Here is a 27,951-nt window from a genome sequence, read left to right on the forward strand (position 1 = left end):
TAGAAGTCATATTCTTATTTCGCTAAAGGCAATGTAATAAACATCTTGTTGACAATACTATATCTAATAATATATAGATGTAGGAGAACATTTAAAGTTGAAAAGAACAATAAAAGACTTTTTGTTTGTTTATTGTGGTACTAGGGATGGAACTTGGACATTCTACCTCTGAGCTATACTCTCCACCCTATTTTCCTATTTTATTTTGAAAAAAGGTCTCACTAACTCAATAACTTATTAGACCCTGTTTCAAAAAAAAAAGAAAGCTGGGGGTGGAGCTCAGTGGTAGAGCAACCCTGGATTCAATTTCTAGGAAAAAAAAAAATTAAAAACTCATGAAGAAAGACTACAGGATTCAGAATGGGCTAGTTTATGAGAAAGTTTTGTGGGTTTTTTTGGTACTGGGGATGGAACCCAGGGGCATTCTACCTCTGAGCTACGCCCCTAGCCCTATTTTTTATTCTTTATTTTGAAACAGGGTCTCACTGAGTTGCAAAGGGCCTAAGTAGTAGCTGAGGCTGTCTACAAACCATGATCCTTCTGTCTCAGCCTCCCAAATGCTGGGATTACGAGCGGGCACCACCATACCCAGCTCTATGAGAAAGTTTAAAGGCCATGAAATATCATGTATACTATATAAACAATCACTATAGTTAATTTGGGGTTTTTTTGGTGTGTGAGGGGGTACTGAGGATCGAATCCAAGGACATTCTACATCTAAGCTATACCTTCAGACCTGTTTTATTCCTTTATGTTTTTGGTAGTACTGGGGTTCCTGGAAGCCCTTCTACCTCCGGGCTACATTCCCAGACCTATTTTATATATTTTTTAAATCTGAAAACAGGGTCTCTTAAGCCAATGCAGCTGGCTTCGAACCTGCGCGATCCTCCTGTCTCCGCCTCCCAAGAGCGGGGATTACAAGTGTGCACCACCACGCCCAGCACTATTTTATTATTTCAATCAAAACAGGGTCTCACTAAGTTGTGGAGGGCCTCACAAGTTGCTGACGCTGGCAGCGAATCTTCCAATTTTCCTGTCTCAGCCTCTCAAGTACTGGGATTACAAGTATGCATAACCATGCCTGACTTAATTTGTTAACTGTTAAAATTGCATTGTAAATACCTGAAATTTTTTCTTAGAAAGAGTATATATAAGAGATTAAAGGCATATTTTCTATAAAACAGTGCAAACAAAGATAGTGTTTCTTTCCTCATGCTGCAAAGACAAATGTTTAACTATCTAGAATAAACTAAGCAAAGTTCTGAAGGCAGGGATAAATTATGAGACCTCTAAATAAAGCACATCTCCAGCCGGGATTGGTGGCACACGTTTGTAATCCCCGCACTTAGGAGGCAGAGACAGGAGGATCACGCAGGTTCAAAGCCAGTCTTGCTAGCTTAAGAAACCCTGTTTCCAAATAAAATATAAAAAATAGGTATGGGAGTGTAGCCCAGAGATAGAAAGGTTCCATCCCCAGTACCGCCGAAAAAATTAAAAAAATAAAAAAAAATAAAGCACATCTCCATTTTTAAATTTTAAGTAAAGAATATAATCTAATAAAGATAATAATTCAGTCAGAGAAATAAAGTTGGCACTACAGAAACAAAATCAGAACTATGAGAGCTAAAATCCTAAATAGGATGTCTTCTTATGACCACTGCTAAGCAACTGTTTAAACTACATATTATAATTATACTGCATTGAATTGAACAAAGAGAAGTGAAGCATACTGGAATAGCTTGAGAAACCTTTTCTAGCTACACAATGACTTGTTTCTGTATCCCTTCCAGAATTGGCAAGTGTGTAGGGCAGAGATATGGCTTCAGAAAAAGGATGATGAGTATGTACCTATTACATGAGGACTACATATATATTATGTACATTATAGAGAAAACTCCCCAGGTGATAGATATATCTACTGTCTAGTACTTTCTGTGAAATATTGAATTAAGTGATATATTAATTATGGCTTAGGAGTAATCATGTAACACGGATGAGTTACCTGAAATATAATTTCACCTGTATAGCGAATAAGGAAGTCAATGAAGAGGCCCTATAACAAGATGCTATTTCTTGCATATTTAAGATATTAAAAGAAAAATTTTAAAGTTTTATGAAAAGTTAGATTTAGGTTATGAACTATAAAAAATTTTCAACATATGAAATAAGTAAAAATTCAAATGTAGAAAAAAATCCTACCTCCTATCCACTCTACTACTCAAGGGTTTTCATTATAAACAAAGTTTATACCGCAAAAATTATTAAGAACATTAAAAATACAATTTTATATAATTTTTATTTGTACTTTAGAATTTAAACAACTTGCTGGGAACATTCTTTGTGAGGCAATGTAGTGTTGTTGTTTTTTTAATATGAAACTACTTAAACCCCAAGACAGTCTCACTAGTATTTTTTTCAAGAGCAAGCAACAAATGTTGGCTGAAAATCGCAAACTTAATGATTATTTGTGACAAAGACTGGATTATGTGAGTCTAGAGAGCCTCCCCACCTCTCTCTTCCCTGTGGAGGAGGGGGTCTTTCTGTGCTTTTCTGTGTTGGTTCCACTGAATTCATTACAATAGAGATGGACATTTGAAATTCGTAACGATCCAACATCTGAGCAATCTTCTTCCGAGACACACCGTGTTTATTCCTCCTACCAAAAAAAGAAAGAGATTTAAACCTTTTATTTTAGATTGTTTATGCTTACATATTTAGAGAAACAGAATCCAAATTCTAAATATTTTGTAAATAAATAATAGGAAATATTTTTCTTTTGTGTGTGGGGGTTGCTGGGGACTAAACCCAGCATTCCACCACTGAGGTATACCTCCAGCCTTTATTTATTTTGAAACAGGATTTTGCTAGGCTGCTGAAAGTGTTGCTAGATGAGGCTGGCCTCAAATCTCCCTTCTTCCTGTCTCGGCTTCCCAAGTACTGGGATTACAAGGGTGCACCACACCTGATTTCATTTGTTATATTTTACACAAAAAGGTTGATATTGGTTGTCTCACAACAATGTTAACTAGTTATACCTTCTCTCCACAGAACTATCAATTTATTGAACCCGATTATATTTTGTTGTTGCTATTGTTATTGTTATTATTATTACTATTATTATTATTTTGTGGTACTGGGGATTGAAACCAGGGGCATTCTACCTCTGAACTACACCCCCAGCCGTAATTTGTATTCTTTATATTTGAAACAGGGTCTCACTAAATTGAGGAGCACCTCACTAGGTGAGACTGGCTATGAACCTGTAATCCTTCAGTCTCAGACTCCCAAGTACTTGAGATTACAAATGCGCGCCACAACATCTATTTTAAAATAAATCATTTTAAAATAAATCATCAATTATGCCGGGCATGGTGGCGCACGCTTGTAATCCCCGTGCTTGGGAGGCGGAGACAGGAGGATTGCGCAGGTTCAAAGCCAGCTGCGCACACTGGCTTAAGAGACCCTGTTTCCAAATAAAAATATAAAATAGGTCTGGGAGTGTAGCCCGGAGGTAGAAGGGCTTCCAGGAACCCCAGTACCAACAAAAATAAAATAAAATAAAATAAAATAAAATAAATAATCAATTATAAAAAATAGTGTTTAAGAATTACAGAGAAATTAAATGGACTTCTAAAACTTAAAAAAAAAACAATGTAAAATATTTAATATATATATATATTTTTTTGGTGCTGGGGATTGAACTAAATCTACCTCAGAGTTACACTCCTATTTTTAATTTGAAATAGGGTCTCACTAGGTTGATGAATCTCACTATTTGCTGAGGCTGTCCTCGAAATTGTGACATTTCCATCTCAGCTTCCCAAGTACTGGAATTGAAGGTGTATGCCACCAAAACCCAGCTATCTAACACTTTTAAAAAGTTATTTTAGGAGTGTTCCTATTGCATTTAAAATTTATCATTATAAATATCATATTATTATTAGAGGTACAACAATTTAGCATCTCTCATAAAATGCTGAATAAAAAACTAGCCAAAATGAGTACATCCTGTAATTATTTTATTAATAAAATATACATATATGTTGGAAAAAAGCAAAGTTAAATTATGGTATTAAGGGCTATTATGGTAGAACTTTAAAAGAAACTAAAGAAGCAAGCTCAATGATCAAATCAAGAGTAGTACCTTGAGGGAATGAGGCAACAGTGCCAGAAAGAGGAAAAGGAAGAGCTTCAGAGGTGCCAGGGATACGCTCATGACAAGGGTAATGACTATGTGTGTATTTGTGGTAAAAGAACTTTGTTATGACAACAAAAAGAAGCTTAAAAATTATTCTTGACCCTCATATTTTACCCACATGATCTTCTGTAACTTAATTTGAATAGGGTAACACAGAGGAACAAATTTTCTATTTAATACTATAGTTTTCAATTTATTAATACAAGTTCATTTTTCGCAAAAAAAAGGTCATAAAAGAAACATTTACTTTTTTTTTTTTTTTTTTTTTTTTTTGGTGGTACTGGGGTTCCTAGAAACCCTTCTACCTCCAGGCTATACTCCAAGACCCATTTTTATATTTTTATTTGGAAACAGGGTCTCTTAAGCCAGCGCGGCTGGCTTTGAACCAGTGCTATCCTCCTGTCTCCGCCTCCCAAGCACGGGGATTACAAGCGTGTGCCACCACACCCTGCAAGAAACATTTACTTTTAAAATCTGTTTACATTCAAGTTAAAAGAAAGCAAAAAGATAAAATGAAAAAATACACGAACGGCTGACAACTGGCAAGATAAGACTAAATATACAAAATGCCAAAACTGATGAATCAAATCTATGCAATTCTTCCAAAAATCAAACTATGCTAGACAGGTGCCATGGAACACGTCTGTAATCTCAGCACTTGGGAGGCTGAGACAAGAGGATTGCAGGTTGGAGGCCAACTTCAGCAACTTAGAAAGACCCTGTTTCAAAATAAAGAAACGAAAAAGGGCTAGGGGTACTGCTTGAAAGTAGAGGACCCCTGGGTTCAATTCTTAGTATCAAATATATATATTTTTATACTTTTCAACAGGCCCTCAAATGTAAATGAAGCTATAGGATGTGTGTGTGTGTGTGTGTGTGTGTGTGTGTGTGTGTGTGTGTGTGTGATGGTGATACTGAGGATTGAATCCAGAGGCACTCTACCTCCAAGCTATATCCCCAGGTCTACTTTATTTTTTATTTGGAAACAGGGTCTTGCTAAATTGCTGAGGTTGGCCTCAAACCTTGGATCCTCCTGTCTGAGCCTTCCAAGTAGTGGGATAACACAGACACACACCACCAGGCCCAGCTTCTAGCTTCTGCATGACAACTTAATTATTCTTTTTTTCTTTCTTCAAAATAACTCCAGTATCTTAATTTTTAAATTCTATCTCTTATATCTTTTTTTTTTTTTTTGGTGGTACTGGGGTTCCTGGAAGCCCTCCTTCCTCCGGGCTACACTCCCAGACCTATTTTATATTTTTGAAACAGGGTCTCTTACGCCAGCACGGCTGGCTTCGAACCTGCGCGATCCTCCTGTCTCCGCCTCCCAAGCGCAGGGATTACAAGCGTGTGCCACCACGCCCGGCTATCTCTTATATCTTAATATTTAAATCTATCTCTTATATGCACACAGCTAGGCAGGGAAGCAATAGCAGACATCAATATTAATAAAAATATCAATATATCTCTCTAAATATAAATATAAGACATACAAGTCAGAAAGATAGACAAAGGAATAAAAAGGGGAAAGAATTAAATTAGTTGGATGCCAAATACAGAGTAACAGCTTCAAGGGTGGGCTGTAGCTCAGTGGTACAGTATATGCTTAGCATGTGAAAGGCCCTAAATTTAACTCTAGCACCAAGGGGGGAAAAATGAGAATAGTAGCCTGAAGTTGGAAAAGGGCAAACTGAGGTAGGAGGAAAAGAACTGCCCTTAAAAGGAGTGATGCTACACAATTCGGTGAACACACTAAAACAGATGAATTGTGTACTTTAAATGGATGAATTATAAAGGGAATTATACCTGATAGTTGTTACCAAAGGGGGAGGGGTGAAAATGGAGACAGCAGAGTGATAGTCAGGAAAACCAGTGACATGAGGGGAAAGGAGAGGGGAAGACAAACTAAAGAGCTAGGCTCAAAGTACTACAAGTCTACAAACTGTCACCACAGTTTTGAAACCTAATAAGCTCTGCAAACAGTTTTCTATTAACTTACATGGCAAAAGAAACCTAACCAACCACACAACCTATTAAGAATTGACATCAAATTGCATAGAAACTACTATTTGTTTACTTAGATTGATTAGTCATGATTTGGTGCAGAAATATTACATTTGCCTCTGACAAGCTGCCCTACACTCTGGAAAGGGTGTTATAAGGAGGTATATGCATTATATTCCTACTAAAATACAAAAAGTCTGAATTCCAAAGCATACCGATTCTAAGAAACTTGGTATGGGATTATGGACCTATGTTTAAAATTGAAAAAGGAGGAGCAAGACAAAAGCATCAGGTAAACAGGCATGATGGGGCCTAAAATGGGAAATTGACGTGAAAAGAAAGCATGGAGACTTAACCTAGCTAAAGAAAAACAGAGGGAAAAGTCCTAATTTTGCCCTCAGAGTTTCCTGGGCTCCTAATTATCATTTGATAAACTGATATAGGAAAACACACTAGAAAGAAAGTAACAAACACATTTAACAAGGAAATTTTCATAAAATACAGCAAGGGAAAGCTTCTGAAACACTCAACTCAATGTGCCTCTAAAAAGAAAAGAAAAAGTAGTAGTCTCAATTAATAAAAAACAACAAGCAAAACAGCTAGGAAAGAAGCTAACTATGTAAAGGTGTAAGAAAGGAAAAAATAAGGATTCAATAAAAATTCAAGCGCCTTACTTTTCTAATTCTTCTGGATCAAATTTCCACCAAGTTTCAGGTTCATGAAACTCTACTCTGTATCCTTTTCCTATGGCCTACAAAAAGGAAAGGAAGAAAACAAAAACCCAGAAAATAGTTCTTAAAGTAAAAAGAAGGCAGACTGAAATATATTTCATTTAGCTGATACTTCTAAATTTCCTCAACCAAGAAAAATACTACTTTGTATAATAATATGGTTTATAAAAACTTAACACTACTCAACTGAACAAATTCCAATTATTACCCTTAAATCTAGAAAATCTAACAAACATATTCCTTAGTAAGCAAAATTCTCAACTTCTTAAAAATTAAGCAAACCAAAAACCTCAGTAGAAAATAAGGACAATTATTTTAATGATAAAGATCAAATTAACTAAAGTTTAAGAATATAAAAAAATTGACAAGAATAAAAGTTTAAAACTTGCTTGTTTCAATATTTACCATTTCCACATAAGGTTTCATTTCCCAAGCTTGTGTGTTAGTGTTGTCTATTATAACTGGAGAGCGCCCCTGATCAATAGCTTGTTTTGCTGAAATAAGAAATAAATTTAAAAAGATAAAATTAAGTTAAAATACACAAAAATTTAAAAATCAATTATTAATAAGTGTGTTATATACATTATTGAGAATACATCTCAACTGGGCATGATGGTGCACATATGTAATCCTAGTACTTGGGAGGCTGAGACAGGAGGATCATAGATTCGAGGACTGCCTCAGTACTGTAGTAAGACTTTCAGCAACCTACCAAGGCTCTGTTTGTAAACAAAAATTTAAAAAGAGCTGGGGTATATATAGGTCAGAGGCAGACGGCCTTTGGGTTCAATTCCCCAGTACCACCAGGAAAAAAAAGGGAAAAAAAGAAAAAGGACATGTCTCTCTGTATTTAAAATCAAAACTGCAAATTTCTTGAGTTAGTGGCATGATAAGCAAAGGTCCCACTTTTTTTTTTTTTTTTGAGGTACTGAGGATGGAATCGAGGGTCATTTTACCTCCAAGCTCCACTCCAAGCCCTATTTTTTTAATTCTTTATTTTGAAACAGGGTCTCACTAAGTTGCAGAGGGCCTCACTAAGTAGCTGAGGGTGTCCATGAACCTGCAATCCTCCTGTCTCAGCCTCCCAAGTACTGGGATCACAAGGGTGCACTACCATGCCCAGCTAAAGGTCCCAATTTTAAAAACGGAATTAAGAGATATAACCACATACTAGAAATAGTCTCTGAACTGGATGCTAGTTTAAACAAATTGGGTGTAAAAGACATTGTGTTAATCTACAGCTAATGAAGTTTTCATCACCAAATCCAGCTAAGCACAAGAAATACAGAAGATAAAGGAACAAGTTATAACTAAAAATGAACTGAGTATGAGAAGAGGTAAAAATTTATTAACACAAAAAGAGACTGTTAAATGAACGTACCAAGTTATAAGACAACACTTAAATGTTATCTTATTTAGGTCAAAATTCGAGGCTGGAAGATTTACTAAAATATTACAAGTGTTAATCTGTATGTGGTAGGAATATCTACATTTCACGTTTATCTGCATCTTCGAATTTTCTATAATTTATATGTTTTTTTAAATAAGGCTTACTTTTTTTAATTCATGGATTTATCAGTAAAATTTTACATACTGAGTAGCTAAAGGCCATAGTTCAACTGACTTTGTGGATTACTTAGACCATGATTCTCAAATGCGGAGTGGAGTTAAAATGAAACTTCTCTAACCTCTATCTTCCTAGCCCAATGCCACAAGGTTAGAGCATGCCACTGTCAAGAACATGAGTGTGTATCACCTTAGGTATATCTGGCAAGAAAAACAACTAAGAACGTCTGATAAAAGTTAAGTCTGAGTCAAAATGCAAGGATATGGAAGTTTTCTTGGATCCTAGAATTTAAACCACTAAGTTCAACATAATGCAAACATTTACACAGATGTCTAGGGCAGACAAAATTCTAAAGTTTTTTTAAGGAGTAAAGACTACGGTGGAAAATATATATGGAAGGTGTTTCTAAATACAAAAAAAAAATCAGGACACAAAAAGACAATACCTAATCCCAGCACTTGGGAGGCTAAAACAGGAGGATCACGGTTTACAAACAGCCTCCACTACTTAGTAAGGCCCTTTGCAACTCAGTAAGATCCTGTTTCAAATTAAATAAAAAAAAATAGGGCTGGGGGTGTAGCTCAGAGGTAGAATGCCCCAGGGTTCCACCCCCAGTACCACAAAAACAACACAAAACAAAACAAAAAGGTATTATCATCTATTAATGCTGGCTTGGTGCTAGCACCTGATAAGTCGGGTCCCTCCTTTCCCCCATGAGACCCAGCAGCAGGGACAGGGGGCAGAACTCTGGAAGCCAGAAGTGGAGAAATCGCAAGACTCCAGGTATTGCGAGACTCCAGACATGATGAAACAGATTCCAGGTGCCATGAGACTCCAGATGTCATAACAGAATCAGCATTCCCATGCTGCTAGATCCACCCCAAGATCCCCTATAAATATTTGTACTTCCTCTCTGACTGCATGACCCTGACGATTGACCTTGACTCTGCTGACCACGTGGCTCTGCTGCTCCATCATCGGTCCCTTTCCCCGTGGTCGGCAGATCTCACCCGAAGGAGCCATTGATTAGAGGCCTTTAATAACTTGGCTGGTGTTTATGTCCTTTGCAACCCCTTACTCAATTTCAATGTTACGGCACCAAGGTGCTCTCCTCTCCCACTGCTCCGTCTTCAATCATATATGATGATCAAATCTTCATTTCAAAAATCCCATTAAGCCAGGCATGGTGGTGTATGCTTGTAATCCCAGTGCTTGAGAGGCTGAGACAGGAGGATCACTGACTCAATGACAGCCTCAGCAATTTAGGGAGGCCCTAGTTTGTGTGTACGTGTGTGTGTGGGGGGGGGGGGCACTGGGGATTGAACCCAGGGGTATTCTGCCTCTGAGCTATACCCCTAGCCCTATTTTTTATAATTTGAAACAGGGTCTTCTTAAATTGCTGAGGTTGGCCCTGAGCCTGCAATTCTCCTGTCTTAGCCTCCCAAGTACTAAGATTAGTTTAAAACTAGAGACCTAGTTTAAAACAAAACTGGGTAAGATCCTGTTTTAAAACAAAAAATTGAAAAGGGCTGGGGGTATGGCATGGATGTATATTACCCTTGGATTCAATCCCCAACACACATACACTCTACATTAGTTTTGCAAGGAGAAAAATGTTCCTCACAAACATAGTGGCTCTACCTACTTTCTTTATACATTTCACTTTTTACTGAATCTTGCTTCCCCTTAACTATGAGTTAATAACTACAAACATTTTCGGAATTGTAATGTCATCATTAATTGATATGGGGAACAATGTTCTATGACATTAAAAAGCACAAAGAATTAATATTAAAGATTTTTATGCCACTCTGTCATGTATTTGGAGAAATCCTAGGATGTTGCAAAACCAATTAAGATGAGAATCTCTTATGTGAAATCTTGGGACCAGAAATGTTCCAAATTTCAGGATTTTTTAAATTTGGAAAATCTGCGTAGACTGCAGGTTGAGCATCCTCAATCTGAAATTATGAGATCCAAACACATTTCATTATCTAAAAAATTTTTTAATTGAATGCTGAAATGATGCTTAAAATTTTGTTCTATAGCCAGGCAGGTTGGCACACAGTTATAATCCCAGTACTTGGAGGGCTGAGACAGGAGGATCATAGGTTCGTGACCAGCCTCAGCTACTTAGGCCCTCCGCAACCAAGTAAGACCCTGTTTCAAAATAAAGAATAAAAAAATAGAGCTGAGAGGTAGCTCAGAGGTAGAATCTCCCTGGATTCAATCCCCAGTACCATACAAAATAAAATAAAATATAAAATAAAAAAAGGTTGGGAGTATAGTTTAGAGGTAGGACATCCCTGCGTTCGATCCCTAGTTCTAAAAAAAATAGGGGAGGCTGGAAGTATAACATGAAGATAGAATGCCCCTGGGTGTAATTCCCTAGCACAACACACACACACACACACACACACACACACACACACACACACACACAACCAAAAACTTCCAAATCATTTATACTGTTTTTCCTATAAAGGCGGTACCTTAGGCTGACTTTAGTTAGTACCTTCAGTTGTAAGGAAGTTCTTTGTTACAAAAGAATTTTAGTCCTTAAATATGAAAAAATGACATACCTAGAAAAATCATAATTTTGTAATTCTTACCTGACTTGGGGGAAGAATCATTGTTGGATAAAATCATCAGATATAAAGGGGACAGGGAACTCGGTAAGGGAAAGAACAAACTGTTTCTTTGAAGCTACTGATCAATTTTACCATTACTAAGAAAAGGACAGCCAAACAGGTTGTTAAAAAATGTTGAACCTACTCAAGACTCCAATGTAGAGCTAATTTTCATTTACAAAAAATATGGGAGAAAGTGAAAAAAATTAAATGATTATCAATAAGTTAAATACTAAAATAACTGTAGATATAGTGCAATCTATAGGACAAAAGAAGACCTATTTTCTACAATGATGGTACAAAGACTAAAAGAGAGAAAACTATGCCAGATATGGTGGCACACGCTGTAATTCCAGTCCTTGGGAGGCCGAGACAGGAGGATCACAGGTTTGCTGAGAGCCTCAGCTACTTAGTGAGGCCCTCTGCAACTTGGTGAGACCCTGTTTCAAAATAAAAATAAAGAATAAAAAATAGGGCTGGGAGTCGGAGACAGGAGGATCGCGCAGGTTCGAAGCCAGTCTCGCTGACTTAAGAGACCCTGTTTCCAAATAAAAATATCGAAATAGGTCTGGGAGTATAGCCCGGAGGTAGAATGGTTTCCAGGAACCCTAGTACCACCAAAAAAAAAAAAAAAAAAATAGGGCTGGGGGTGTAGCTCGGAGGTAGAATGCCCGTGTTCCATCCCCAGTACCACAAAAAGAAAGAAGAAACTGCTACCAATTAACAGAATTAAAGGAAGCATAAAACCAAGTCTACCTGATGCTCTTGTTTGAATCCTGATTCAAACAAACAAAAGAAAAAAAAAAGAAAAAGAAAAAGATACTTGAGACAACAGGGGAATTTACTGAGTTATGTGATGTTAAGGGACTGTTATATTTTTTACATGTAATAATAGCATTGCAATTAAATAAGAGGAGATTAAATTAAAAGGTTTTTTGTTTGTTTGTTTGTTTTACTGGAGACTGAACCCAGAAGCATTTTATCTCTGAGCTACACCCTCAGCCCCTTTTATTTAGAAACTAGGCCTTACTAAGTTGCAGAGGCCTCCTTACACCTGTAATCCTCCATTCTCAGCCTCCCAAGTACTAGAATTACAACTGTGCATCACCACACCTGGCTTCATAATCTTGATGAATGATAATTCTAGGTGATGGGTTTATAAGATTCATTATACTTTCCCTCCAGTGTAGGTTTAAAAATTATCATAAAAGCTATTGTTTAATCATCAATGCACTGATCTTAAAAAAAATTATATGCACTTACTTAGTCCTAAACCAATGATTTTCAATTCTGACTATACTTACAATCATTTGGAGAACCTTCAACAAAAAATACTAATACTCAGGCCCCAGTCCAGATCAATTATACCCAAATCTCTGGGCTGGAACCCAGTGATAAGTTTTGGGTTTTTGTTTTGTTTTGTTTTGTTGGTACTGGGGTTTGAACCCAGGGGCATTCTACTTCTGAGCTATATCCTTAGCCCTTTTTTATTTTTTATTTTGAAACAGGGTCTTGATAAATTGCTGAGGCTGTCCTCTAACCTACAACCTTACTGTCTCAGCCTCCCAAGTACTGGGATTATAGGCATAGGCACTATGCTTGGCTGATAATATATTTTTTTTCTTTTTATTGGTGCACTGTATTCATACATCATAGTGGGATACAAACTTTTGTAGACATACATGCACACATCGCCCAGTCAGCCCCCACCCGATCCCCACCCCTTCCTCTCCCCATCCCTCCCTCCCATGCTTGGCTTAGTGGTTGACATCTAGTATTATAGCAATTTATCAAAAATTAAAAATGATAATCTCACATAACAGTTTCATTTGTCAGATACCAAGCTTTTGATGACTTAAAGATAACATTTCAATATTTCCTTTTACTTTCTTTCTTACCAGAGAATATTTTTTTTCTTTTTTTTTTTAGGTGAAACTATCATATATTTATATATTTATTTTTCAGAAAAAAAATCTATCCTAATATGGAATATGGACTCTAGATACCCAAAACGATCTTGAAAAAGAACAAAGCTAGAAGATATATATTTTCTGATTTCAAACCATATAAAGCTACAATTGATAATATTTGTTATAAGAGGTCTTCAAGTGATTCATATGTGCAGCCAAGGTTAAGAATCACTGTTCACGATGGAAAGAAGTTGATCTATGTCCTTTAAAATATATATATAAAATAGGTTTCTTGTACAGCAATATAAATGAGAAAACCTTTTTTTGGTAGTGCTAGGGTTCAAACGCAGGGCCTCAAGCATTCTAGAAAAGCACTCTATCACTTAGCCATATCACCAGCTCCCCCCAAAAAAAAACTTTTAATAAGAAAACATCAGCCTTTATTATCAGGGGAAATAGCGTTTGGAATGCATAATGATTAGAGTTTTCTCTATCATGAGACATAAAAGAAACCTACTGAAATGTGACATTTCTATTATTTTACCAGCTTCTATTGATATCCCATTTACAATTTACAAAATGTTTTATCTAAATTCTCTGATTATCAGAACAACTATGACCAGGCAAGGCAGTATAATTGTTATCCCCTTTTTCATAGGAAAATGGGTCTCAAAGCTATTTAAGTGGTTTGCCAAAGACAGTCAGCTGGTAAAAGTCTAAGTCAAGAGTAAACCTAAGTGTTCTCTCAGTCAAATATTCTATCCCAAGAAACCTGGCCCAAAACAAACCTCTGTTCTGATTCCAGTCATGGGCATCACCAAGTTGATTAACATTATACCTGTACCCATCTTGATGGTGGAAATAGTCATCAGTGCTGAACACAATGCCATCACGACTCTGACCAAGCAGAATTCTGTTAATAAAAGAAATAATAAAGATGCCATTTATAAAATCTATAATCACCAGAAACAAGCCATGCAGAAAGGTTATTAACGGGGATTTCTGGTACTTCCCCTTAAGTGTATTTCAAACAAAATAGTACAGGAGTTAAAACAATCTTAGGAAGCTTTCAGATTTCAATTATCGTTTTATACTTTATACAACTACAGCCAGTATCAAAAACTTTTTAAATGAGCACTTGTATTACAACCTTAAAAAAACCTTTTCATTCAATACCAAATCAATGCCAACTATTATTTATGAGGTCCTCAAGTGATTCATATGTGAACTTATACTGGGTGTTTAAAAGTGCCTAAGTTTGGTATTAACAGGTAACATAAAAAGCAAGTAAGATTAAGCAAGCAATTCATCTAGGAAATGCCATATCTGATCCAAGAAAGCTTTGATTAAACACAGTTCCATGAAACACACACACAGAAAAATGACCCATAACTGACAGTCAGTAACAGCTTGAGACATAACATTGTAAAACAATCGATGATCCTACAAAGTATAATCGAACTTTAAATTTCTAAGATTAAATAATGAAATTATTAAACATTAAATAAAAATTCTCAGATTAGGTGAATGATAATCAAGCTTTGTTTTGAAAATTATACCTATTTAAATTTCCAAGCACAAAGTGATTCACAAGAGGTCGTAAAACCAATGACTTAAGAAAGAGATTAGGAGGGTATCAAGAAAGGGAAAACATAGCAAGATAGTGATTTGGATCTAATAATAACAACAACAAAAAGTATTTTTTTCACTCCTTTTTCTAGCCCACTATTAAGCAATTAATTAGATATCATTCAATAATTGTGAAGGAATCTGAAGGGGGTAGATGGTGGGGGAAGGGATTAAAAAGTAAAAGAATAGTGTCCTAGGATGATTCAAGTAACTGATTTCCTGTTACAAAAAGAGCAAGAAGAATCCCAACTCTTAAGATGACAAACCTCAACTTTCCTTCCAATAGCTCACAATAAAACATATATATCATAATAAAAGATCATATACATCAAAATAAAACATTTAAAAATGTATTTCCACTCATACAATTATAGCTCAGATTACTTCAAACAAACCAAGTGAAAGATAATGGTTTGGGTTGTTTGCATCTTTGAAGGACTGCAGTAGAATTTTTTTAAGCAACCATGATGTTTCCAAAATATGTATCTAGCATTTAAAATTGCATTTGTTTACACAGACAACCCAGAATTTGCAAATTCCATAATATCAGCATTTTAAACCAGAGCTCAATCACCCAAAAAGAGATTTTTACTATTTTATTAGCATGTGATTAAAATATTAATATTAGCATTGAAATGACTACAAAATTCTGTATCCAAAACAGTTTGAATTCTCCAGATTAAAAAGTAAATTATCATTTACTTTTTAATTATCATTAAATCAGGTTAATATTAAACATGAACAAACCTCTATGAAGACCATGTTTTTAAATATACAAATCATAACTACAGTAAATAAGTTAAACTTGTAGAGATTTTTTTTCCTCCCAGACAGCACAGACTATGCATGCATCTTTTTAAAATTCACTCAATATCTCAAGCTGGGTGTGGTGGTGCACGCTTGTAATCCCAGCATTTGGGAGGCTGAGACGGGAGGATCGCGGTTCGCGGACAGCCTCAGCTACTTAGTGAGGCCCTCAGCAACTCAGTGAGACCCTGTTTCAAAATAAAAAATAAAAAATTGGGCAGTGGGTGTAGCTCAGAGGTCAAATGCCTCTGTGTTACATCCCTAGACCTGCAAAAAAAAAAAAAAAAAAAAAAAAATTTCACTCAATATCTCAAACAATGAAGCTTTCTTTTGGGAACATAATTATTTTCAAAAATTTTATAGTCATATTACATCAGAATTCTCTGAAGTTAAGTCAGGTACTAAAATGAATTCTCAAAAAGTTAAAATTTGGGACTTGAATAAGTCAAACATAAAAATTTTTTAAAAATCAGGTCTAGGCCCACTAGTCATCTGATTTGTATTTCTTGAAAACAATTGCTATCTGAGCCAGGTATGGTGGCACACACCTGTAATCCCAGCATTTGGGAGAATAAGACCAGAGGATCGTGGTTTGAGAATAGCCTCAGCGACTTAGTGAGGCCCTTTGCAACTCAGTGAGACCCTGTTTCAAAATAAAGAAAAAAAAATTGTTATCTTTTTGAGAATCTACTATGTGCTAAATACTTTATATCTATGACCTCATTAAATCCAGAAAAAAAAAATGTCAGAAGTTAGGCCACCAGAGTTACATAGATTGTAAGGGAAACCAAAGTAAGGTAAGGTTCCCAGACCTCCAAACCAATGGTCTATCAGGATCCATGTCTCCTATCAGGATCCATGTAAAACCCCCTTCCCTGGAGTGTGGCCGAATTCTTCACTATGGCACAGATGATGGGATGTCACTTCTAAGATGAAAAAACAAAAGAAGTAACTTCTGTCTTGAACTGTAGTTTGTGTCCTTGGAAAGAAATGACTATCATATGAATGGAGAGAGACCCAAACAGCAAAGAAGGGAGGAAGGCCTTCACCAACCCCTTCAGCAAGAAGGATCTGAGGTCCTCAATGCAAGATAGCTTACAAAGCGCTGAGTCCTGTCAGCAGCTGTGAAAGCTCTTGGATGAGATAGCCCCCAAGTCAGCCTTCAGCCAAGAACACTTCGATTACAACACTGCTGGAGACCTTGAACCTGAAGCACTCAGCTAACCATTCCCAGATTCACTACCTACAAAAACTGTGAGGCAATAAATGTTTGCTGCATGTTCATGAATAACTAATGCACTCTGTACTCATGATTTCTCATTTAAGAACAAGTGATCCCCCAAAATGGTCCACAAGAGTTCATTTAAAATTTTTCTAAGAACTGCACATTATTTTTTAATACCTCCATATACGTTTAAAGTTTGAAGTGATTTTTAAATTTTAAATTTTAAATTTTTATTTTTGGTACTGGGGAATGAACTTTCTTTCTACCTCTGAGCTACCTCCCCAGCCCTTTTTATTTTTTATTTTGAAACAGGGTCTCACCAGGTTTCTGAGAGTTTCACTAAGTTGCTGAGGCTAGTCTCCAACCTATGGTCCTCCTATTTCAACCTCCCAAGTACCTGGGATTACAAACGTGAGCCACCAAACTGACAATTCATGAACGCATTGCACCTCATTTACTGAGCTGCTTTGCATACTACCTTAGTCTAATATGACTTTATCCAACCAAGTGCTTCACTCTGTAAATATTCCCTGAATTAAGAATAAAAAACCTACATTAGGAAAGACAAATCTTTCCTCTGGAGTAAAAACTGTGATATCCCTCCTCCAAAAGAAGGGAGGAAATAAACCCCAAACAAAAAAACGAAGAAAACCCTGGGAGGCTGAGACAAGAAGATTACAGTTTGGTGGCCGGCCTCAGCTACTTAGTGAGGCCCCCCACAACTTATGAGACTCTGTTTCAAAATAAAAAAGTAGGGATGAGGATGTCACTCAGAGGTAGAATGCCTCTGGGTTCAATCCTTAGTACCAAAAAAAAAAAAAAAAAAAAACCACCTCTTCCACCCCACCCCCTGCCCCCACCCCACTCTTTTTGGTACTGGGGATTGAAAGAAGGGGCATTCTACCTCTGAGCTACACGTCTAGTCCTTTTTATTTTTTACTTTGAAACAGGGTCAACCTCCCAACTACTAGGATTACAGGTGTGTGCCACCACTCCTGGCTCTTTATTTTTTTTTATTTTGAAACAGGGTCTCACTAAATTGCTGAAGCTAGCCTAGAACCTGCAATCTTCCTATCTCAGCTTCCTAAGAACTGGAATTACAGGCATGTACCACTACATCCAGCTTTCTATTCCCTCTTTCAACTAGTTAGCTGCTGTAACAAATTACCACAAACTTGCTTTAAAACAAGAGGAATTTGCTAAGCATGGTGGCATATCCCAGCTGTTTATAATCCTAACTACTCAAGAGGCTGAAGCAGGATTGAAAACTCAAGGCCAGCCTAGGCAATTTAGGAAGGCTCCGTTCCAAAATAAAATAAAAAGGGGCTGGGGACAAAGTCAGCTATAAAAGGCTTGCGTAGCATATGCAAGGCTCAGGGTTTAAACCTTAGTAACACATACACACACAAATTTTATTGTTTTTACAGTTCTGAAAGTGGGCAGGTAATCAAAAAAAAATTTTTCACTGGGTTACAGAAAGAAGTAGGAGCCAGGCATGGTGGCACACGCTTGTAACCCCAGTTTGTAATCCAGCATTCAGGAGGCTGAGACAGGAGGATCAAGGTTCACAGACAGCCTCAGCTACTTAGTGAGGCCCTTTGCAACTCAGAGAGACCCTGTTTCAAAATAAAAAATAAAAAATAGAACTGAGGGTGTCGTTTGGAGGTAAAATATCCCTGGGTTCCATCCCAAGCCAAAAAAAAAAAAAAAAGAGTAAAATATAAATTTATTCAAAAATATAAAACAGGTCTGGGAGCGTAGCCCGGAGGTAGAAGGGCTTCCAGAAATCCCAGTACCACCAAATAAATAAATAAATTTATTTAGTACTTAGGAGGCTGAGACAGGAGGATCACAGGTTCACCAGCCTCAGCTACTTGTGAGACCTAAAACTTAGTGAGACCCTGTTTAAAATAAAAGAATAAAAAAATGGGGCTGGGAGTATATCTCAGAAGTAGAATGCCCCTGAGTTCAATTCCCAGTATCACACACAAAAAAATGTTATATCTTTATTACTGCATTGCAATTATACATCGTTCACTGTGATACAAACATACATATACATAACTTCTTGGTATCTGTCATTCCTCATTCTACCCCATTCCCCTTTCCCTGTGTTAGTGAAATTGGTAGTAATACTTTTATTTTTTTTTATTTTTTTATTTTTGGCGTGTCTGGGGATGGAACCCAGGGGCATTTGACCTCTGAGCTACATCTCCTACCCTATTTTTTTTATTCGTTATTTTGAAACAGGGTCTAAGTAGCTGAGGCTGCTAGGATTACAAACGTGAGCCACCATGCCCAGCAGTAGTAATACTTTTATATAATTGTCCGTGTACAACTGTTGTACATTAATAAACCAAATGAACTTTAGAATTCACACAAAATTCCTTTGAGAAGAGATGGTAAATTCATACAAAGTCCATTTGAGATTCTGGAAGTTTCAATGAATTTATATATCAGTTAGGGGGAAATGTAACATTTAAATTTATTTGAGTTGTCCTACATTATTGTATCATTCCACACATAAACATGGTATGGCCAAAACTATTACACAGTTGACCTTCCATATCTGCAGGTTGGGCATTTACAGATTCAACTAGCTGGGAATGGAAGAGTCTTTTGTTGTTGTTTTTGTTTTTTGTTAATGTTAGGTTGTTGGGCTAGAGAAGTAACTCAGTGCAAGGCCCTGGATTCCATCCCTAGCACAGGCCAAAATAAATTAATAAGTTACATGTTGCTGATATATATTATATGGTTAGGCCTAAGATGCTACTAACTGTGTTAACTTTTTTTTTCATTATTCTCTAAACAATATAACCATTTACATAGTATCTACATTGTTTTAGGTATAAGTAACCTAGATATGATTTAAAGTATACATATGGGAAGATAGCCTTTAATTACATGCAAATATTACACTATCTTATGAGAGACTTGAGCATCCAAGAAGTTTGGTATCTGCTGGGGGTTTAGAAGCAACCTCTGGCAGATACCAAGAGATAACTGTAATGCCAAATGCCTCTCTCGGAATGGGAATCACGGGCAAAGATGTCTTGGGCACTTATAATGAACATCGAAAGCAATGAGGTTTGAGAAAAGACTAGGGGTGTTTGGAGTCAGCCCTGGACTAATTCTAATGCTAGTTCTAGTTCTAGCACTTTAAGACAATGTGATCTGAGAAAAGTTTACTGAGCCATTATTTTATTTTTTTATTTTATTTTTTGCGGTACTGGGGATTGAACCCAGGAGCACTCTACCTCTGTGCTACACCCCCAGCTGAGGCTGGCCAAGAACCTGCAATCCTCCCGTTACAGCCTCTGAAGTACTGGGATTATAAGCATGTGCCACCATGCCCAGCTTGAGTTAGCTACAAGAAATCATATTCCTCCCCCAAAAATCATATCCCAGGTAGTCTTGCTAGCAAAGTACACAAGCTCCTCTCCAAAGGGAGCTGTAAAAATTAAATGTTTTAGCTATCTTTCATCTCTAATCAACTCCAAACATTTTGCTAATAATGAAATTAGTGGCCTGTTTATGAAAATATATTCTGATAAAACCAGTAGAATATAAAAATGAGTATCAACTAAAATTCTTTAAATGTCCCCCTCCTTGCACAAATAGGGGTTAAGAACCAGTACAATATGAAGTTCACTTCCTTAGGATCACCAAAAGTTTGATCCTGATATGACTGTCTGTCCAACCACTGGGTCAGAGGATTCTGTTTGTCAACTACAATGATAACCAAATTCTACCTATAGAAGTGTTTAATTCTCCCTCAAATAAATTTTTCATCAAAGTCTTGTCAAGATTGTTTAAAAGAGCTGTCATAAAACAGTATGGAGGATCCTCAGAAGAATGGGAACAAATTTAACCATATGATCCAGCAATAGCACTTCTGGGTATCTACCCAAAAGAATGGAAACCAAACTACCAAACTAATTGGCATGCATATCTATGTTCATTGCTGCACAATTCACCATTGCCAAACTATGGAACTAGCCAAGATGTCCATCAACAGATGAATGGCTAATTGGGTGATGTGTGCATGCATGCCTCCACCATCTTGTATCACACTGACTACAATGCACCAATAAAAAAAATTTTAAAAATAAGAGCTGTCACTTTACCATACCGACAGAAGTTGTATGAACTGTTTTACATTGGTTACTCAAGTATGTACTTAGAATTTAGTCTAAGACTTACTTCTTTAAAATTTGGTACTAAAATTGGGAGAGACAACTAACCCTCACTAACTTAAAACCAAAATGTCATTAATTAACAAATAAAAAGAGAATACTGTTTTATGTAGCTTATGCTAAATATAGAGTGTAGGCAAATATTACATAAATTTACAAGGAATACTAAGTATTAAAATGATAAACCAAAGCCTCAAAAAGTAGAAGCAAGAGCCAGGCATAGTGCACACCAGTAATCCCAGTACTTGGAGGCTGAGACAGGAAGATCATAGATTCATAGCCTCAGCAACTTAGTGAGATCCTGTCCCAAAATAAAAACAAAATAGGGCTGGGGGTATAGTTCTGAGGCAGAATGGCCCTGGAAAGGAAGGAAAGAAGGGGGGGAAAAGAGAGGGGAGGAGAGAAGGGAAGGAGGGAGGGGCAGGCATCTAAGAGTACATTTGTTTATTTATTTACTTATTTATTTGGCTAAGATCAAGTGTAGTATGTATGTATATATGTATGTATGTATGTATGTATGTATGTATGTATCTGTGTATGTATGTATATACTATGTATGTATGTATTTATTTTGTGATACTGGGATTGAACCCAAATGCATTCTACCTCTGAGCTAAACCCCCAGATCAATTTTTTTTATTTGGAAATAGGGTTGCTAAGAGCTTCACAAAGTTCTGAAGGCTGGCTTCAAACCTGTGACCTTCCTGTTTTCAGCCTCCTAAATACTGAGGTTAGAAGTGTAACCACCATTCCCAGCTAAAAGTACCCTTAAATAAGCAGAATCCTGAGAACAATGGATAATCAAGCCATTATGTCTCTTGCAGTGGAGAACCAGGTTCAAGCCGAAATACAGAAATACAGAAAGAGAAGTAGGTACGGGCTAAATTAAGGAAGAAGTGACCTGAACACTATCCTAAAAGAATATGAGCTTTATCCAATTGCCTATACTCATTACCACATATCAAAACTAACATTATTGTTTATGTATTTGCTTACTTGCAAATACATTTATTTGTTTATGTATTTAATTGTGGCACTGGGGGATTGAACCCAGGGACATTCTAGATTGCTGAGAGTCTAAGTTCCTGAGGCTGGCCTCAAACTTGAAATCATCCTGTATCAGCCTCCCAAGTATTGGTATTTAGCAGTGCACCACCAAACCCAGTACTTTTGATCTCTCAATTCTTCACACTTTCTTTCTTCAAAGCTTGTTTGAAAATTACTACATAAAGCCAATCCTCACCAAAGAACATATACTTTCATATCTAATCCCAAATAACCAATATTACTTCTTTCAAAAAGTGTTGACTTCAAAAGATACTTCTGCTTCTTCAACCAAGCTCCTTGAAGTCCAGAGTCAGGTATAAGATATATACATATCTAATAGACACTAAAATGAAGGTATAGGGGAAAAACATACTATCATTTTATTCCTAGTTTGATCTTTCACTGTTTGGTACAATCTAAATTAACCTGAAACTTCTTCCTTTAGTTTCTGCTCTTATAAAATGAAAACACAACCCATCTCATAAGATTTTTATATGCAACAGTAGCTGTAATTTCAAACACAAATAAATAGTACTTGTTGGTATTACAACTGCATTCTTAAGTCATCAATCTATTCCTCAGATGAAAATACACATTATAGCTGGGCATGGTGGCACATGCTTGTAATCTCAGTACCTGGGAGGCTGAGACAGGAAGATCCAGGTTTGTAGCCAGCCTCAGCTACTTAAGGAGACTCTGCAACTTAGTGAAACCCTGTTTGAAAATAAAAAGAATAAACTGGGCCCATTGGTGGCCCATGCTTGTAATCCCAGCATTAGGAAGGCTGAGACAGGAGGATCCAGGTTCACAGATGGGATCTGCTACTTAGGCGCTTTGCAACTCAGTGAGACCCTGTTTCAAAATAAAGAATAAAAAATAGGTCTGGGGGTATAGCTCAGAGGAAGAATGCCCCTGAGTTCCATCCCCAGTACTGCAATAAATAAATAAATAAATAAATAAATAAATAAGCCGGGCATGGTGGTGCATGCCTGTAATCCCAGCATTCAGGAGGCAGAGATCAGAGGATCACGGTTCGTGGTTTTTGGACAGCCTCAGATACTTAAACGAGGCCCTTCGCAACTCAGTGAGACCCTGTTTCAAAAATAAAAAGACAGCCAGGCATGTTGGCGCACCTTGTAATCCCAGCACTTGGGAGGCTGAGACAGGAGGAACGCACAGGTTCGAAGCCAGCCTCAGCTACTTAGTGAGACTCTCAGCAACTTAGTGAGACCCTGTTTCTAACTAAAATATAAAATAGGTCTAGGAGTATAGCCCTGAGGTAGATAAGCCCCTGGGTTCCACCCCAGTACCACAAAATAAATACATAAGTAAAAAGACTAAGAAAATAGGGCTGGGGCTGTAACTCAGAGTAGAATGCCCCTGGGTTTCATTCCCACTACCTCAAAAAAATAAAAAATAAATACATAATTTAAAAAATTAAAAATATGGCCGGGGGTATAGTTCTGAGGTAGAATGTCCCTGGGTTCACTCCTCAGTACCACAAAAAAATGCACATTATAGTTACTCTATCATCTCCCACACAATGACGTCTCTTTGAAGTTACATTGAATTAGCACTACTGTACTCAATTATAGTTTTGACATACTCCAATATGTAGCCCTAAACCTAACTTTTCAACTTCTATATGTATTCCTAGTCAAGTGGTCCTAACCAGACCTCTTCATCCAATATCGAAATTTCAACTATTTATTTTCTCTGACATTATATCCTAAATCTAGAACTGTCCACATTTGTATATGCAACAAATTCACTATTCTAATTAATTAAGTAAGTATGGAACTGGGGATTGAACACAGGGGCATTCTATCTCTGAGCTACACCCCCAGCCCTATTATTCTATTTTTTTTAAATTTTGAAACAGGATCTCACTAAGTTGTGAAGGGCCTAAATTGCCAAGGCTGGCTGTGAATCTATGATCCTCCTGTCTCATCATCCCAAATACTATGATTACAGGTATGTGCCACCATGCTCAGCTAAAAATTTCAACTCTTTTTTTTTTTTTTTTTTTGCGGGTTTGGGGATGGAACCCAGACATTCGACCTCTGAGCTACACCCCCAGCCCTATTTTTTATTCTTTATTTTGAAACAGGGTCTCACTGAGTTGTGGAAGGCCTCACTAAGTAGCTGAGGCTGTCTGTGAACCAGAATCCTCCTGTCTCAGCCTCCTGAATGCTGGGATTACAAGTGTGCGCCACCATGCCTGGCTCAAAAATTTCAACTCTTTACAAAAGAATAGTGAGCCGGGCTTGGTGGCACAGGCTTGTAATCCCAGCATTCAGGAGAGGAAAAAAAAAATAGTGAGGCTGGCCATTGTGGCGCAGGCTTGTAATCCCCGGGCTTGGGAGGCAGAGACAGGAGGATCGCACAGGTTCGAAGTCAGCCTCGCTGGCTTAAGAGACCCTATTTCCAAATAAAAATATATAAAAATAGGTCTGGGAGTGTAGCCCGGAGGTAGAAGGGTTCCATCCCCAGTACCGCCAAAGAAAGAAAAAGAAAAAGAAAAAAAAGGAAAAAAAAAGTGAGGTTGAGCTGGGTATGGTGACACACACCAATAATCTCAGTACTTGGGAGGCTGAGACAGGAGGAACTCAGGTTCACAGCCAGCCTCAACAAATTAGACTCTCTGCAACTTAGTGAGACCCTGTTTCAAGTAAAAAATAAAAAATAGGGCTGGGAGTGTAGCTCAGAAGTAGAATGCCCCTAGGTTCAATTCCCAGTAGCACCAAAAAAAAAAAAAAAAAAAAGAATTAAAATTTTATTTTCAGCCAGGCATGCTGTTGGTGCACACTTGTAATCCCAGCATTCGGGAGGCTAAGACAGGAGGATTGCAGTTCGCCGACAGCCTCAGCTACTTAGGCCCTTCGCAACTCAGTAAGACCCTGTTTCAAAAAATAAAGAATAAAAAATAGGGCTGCGGGGTGTAGCTCAGAGGTAGAATGTCCCTGAGTTCCATCCCCGATAACACAAAAAATAAATAAAAATAAAATAAAATTTTATTTTCTCTACAATAGCTTCACCAGAGTTAAAAAAAAAAAAGGAAGGTCAGCAAAGTTCTCAAGTAGCATTTGTTTTCATCACTGTCATAATTATACATGGTGTATCTATCTTTAAACCCTTAATAGCATATGACTATAAATATACATATGCCTATAAATATCCATATGCCAATTTTCCCTTCTCAATCAGAAATGTCTTATAAATATTTGCAGTCAGATGCCATTCTCAAATGCAACAAATATTTTCTTCTACTAGAAACATGAAAGCATGTCAATGATTACAAGTGATTTATAATTTTTAAATAACAACCACGTATTTACTTAGTATTCTTTTACTTACCTAGACAGTGTTGTTTTCCCAGAGCCAGGTAGACCTCTTAAAAGAATAAGTAACTTCTGCAATTTGTTTAACTTTTCTTCTTGAAACTGCTGGTTCACAAACCTTTCTGTTTCCATATGCTTATCTATAGAAGGATCTTTCCAGCATCCTTCTCTGATTTCATAGAAACCATTACTCACATATCCATCTTGCACACTGTAGTTATTTCTAGGGGAATGAACACTACTGCTATTCTCACTATAGTTAGTATATTCATTGGTCTGATCAAAAGTCAAACAATTCCAATTAATGTGACAACTGTGTACATCATACCCATTTGGCATCTGAGAGTCATCCTGGGCATGGAAAATATTTGGTGGTGGATTTGGTGGAGCACTGAACCTTTGAATATTTAAATGATAGTTAAAACTGGGAAGAGGAGGATCATGGGGTACTATAAAAGGAGGTATTGGTTGCCATTCAGGCCTGAAGGAAGTAAATGAAATGTCACAAAATGCAGGTGTTACTTGTCCATCACAAGTATATTTGCCTGGCTCACTCCCCAAGAACTGCTGATAACCACAATGTGAAGGAAGATCATTATTAAGATCTCTATTTTCTTCATGTCTTAAGACGTCATTATTATGCTCTGGAAAATACGGAATAAGTTGTTCCTGAGAAGGTTCAGGTTCCTTACAACTGCCTTTGGAATCATCTTTTTCATTCTCAAGCTCTTCAATTTCTTTGTAAAACTGAGATAATTCAGTGTCAATCTCTGATTTTTTGGAATTAAACTGTTTTTCTTCTCGTTTTCCCTTGCCATTTATACCACTGAGCGTGTCTGTTTTAGTCTTCTTTTCACTACGTTTCTTTTTCTCAGGGGGCTTGTAAATGGGTCCTATAAATGCTTTACTTGTGCTGTATATTTCATCATCTGTGGATACTAACGGAGCTTTTCGATTCTGCAAAATTTGTGAACCATCGGGTTCAATAACATTTAGTCTATTACCAGGCTTTTCATCATGCATACGTTTCATCAAATCTGAAGTTGGGATTTTGTCCTCCTGAGGAGAGTTATGTTCTCTGATATCAACGATGGTTAGAGGGTTCTGATTATCTCCAGTTTTTCCTTGAATTCTGTGAAAACGAATACTACCATGATGGGGGAAAACATAAGCCTCTGCAGTTGGCTTCAATTTCTTGTAGCATGGTTCACTTGTTAGCTCTTCTCCAGGTCTTAAGAGCTTAGCTCCAGTTTTACCATAAGGCATCTGAAAAGTAAAGACATCATATGATTATAAGCTCTATTTGTTCTTTTTATTTATTTTCAATAGCTTTATTGCCAGGCATGGAGGCACACACCTGTAACCTGAAGATTGGGAAACTAAGACAGGAAGATCACAGGTTCTCAAAGCCAGCCTCAGCTCAGCAAGACCCTATAACAAAATAAAAAATAAAAAGAGCTGGGCATGTTGCTTGGAGGTAGAATGCCCCAAGGTTCAATCCCTGGTACCATAAAAAATAGACAAATAAATAGATTTATTAAAATATAATTAATATGCAAAAACTGTACATATTTAATATATGCAATTTAATAAATTTAAGATTATATATATATGTATCATATATGATACTTTTATGTACCCCATCTTTAAACAATCCATTTCTGAATTTAGAGAATTTTTAAGAATTTATTTCATTTATTTATTTTTTTACGGGTCTGGGGATGGAACCCAGGGGCATTCGACCTCTGAGCTACACCCCCTGCCCTATTTTTTATTATTTATTTTGAAACTTGGTCTCATGGAGTTGCAGAGACCCTCACTAAGTAGCAGAGGCTGTCTGCGAACCGCAATCCTCAGGTCTCAGCCTCCCGCATGCAGGGATTACAAGCATGCACCACCACGCCCGGCTTTTTTAAGAATTTAAGTTGGGAAAGTTTAATCAATAAAACATATTTTGAGCCCAGCATGTGGTGCACATCCCAGTACTTGGGAGGCTGAAATGGGAGGATTGCAGGTTCGAGAGAGCCTAAGCAAGTAGTGAGACTTGGCTGAGGGGTGGGGTAGCTTAGAAGTAGAATGCCCCTCGATTCAATTCCCAGCAACACACACACAAGCATTATGCCCTTCGGTGTGTGTGTGTGGCTCCATCTTCCAAACTTCAGTCACCTCTCTCTAGCATCCAAATATTAGATTAACTGAATGCAGTTTTTGTGGGCCCTTTTCCTATGGGTAGTTATGTAAAAAACAGATCCCAAATGGGTGTGGCATGATAATTCGAAAGACAAAAGATAACTTCAGTTCCACTGCTGCTGATGCAATCAAATTATGCTTAGAGAAGAATTCTGACAACCCCCTAAATTAAAGCGATCATTTTTTTCATTTGAACGGTCTATCTCAAAAACAAACTTTGCTTCTCTTGAAATGCATTAGGAAATCCAAAAGCCCGTTTGGCTCTGTACTTCTTACTTCTGCCCACTCTCTCTCTGAGAGGAAAAAGGGGCAAGCCGAAGGCGGCTGATGAGCCAGAGCGAGACGGAGGGAAGCTATCACCATGGAGACCGCGACCCTGCCGTAGGCAGCCCCACACCTCCGCCACTCTCAGCTTCCCATTTCCTCCTTGAAAACGTCAGAGACGTCAGGAGGAAGGGGAAGAGCGTCGCGTCAAT

At 37.3% G+C, this 27,951-nt stretch overlaps 1 protein-coding gene across 3 annotated transcripts; it reads right to left on the bottom strand.

Moving 5' to 3' along the window:
* Nucleotides 1–2,454: 2,454 nt before the first annotated feature.
* Nucleotides 2,455–26,551, bottom strand: LOC308259046 (NEDD4-binding protein 2-like 2; the record flags this gene model as incomplete). Of its 3 annotated transcripts, XM_080689784.1 has the most annotated exons (5): nt 2,455–2,656; nt 6,877–6,953; nt 7,339–7,427; nt 13,829–13,953; nt 25,302–26,551. In XM_080689784.1, the coding sequence occupies 5 exons, from the start codon at nt 26,549–26,551 to the stop codon at nt 2,455–2,457; spliced, it is 1,743 nt and encodes a 580-aa protein (XP_080545910.1). The 3 variants fall into 3 exon arrangements, with proteins under 3 accessions (XP_080545910.1, XP_080545912.1, XP_080545911.1); XM_080689786.1 differs by lacking the exon at nt 25,302–26,551 and having other exon boundaries at nt 13,885–13,948; XM_080689785.1 differs by lacking the exon at nt 25,302–26,551 and having other exon boundaries at nt 13,879–13,948.
* Nucleotides 26,552–27,951: the final 1,400 nt, after the last annotated feature.

This window comes from Muscardinus avellanarius (genome assembly GCF_963383645.1).
Source record: "Muscardinus avellanarius genome assembly, chromosome: 2".
Taxonomy (NCBI): Eukaryota; Metazoa; Chordata; class Mammalia; order Rodentia; family Gliridae; genus Muscardinus; species Muscardinus avellanarius.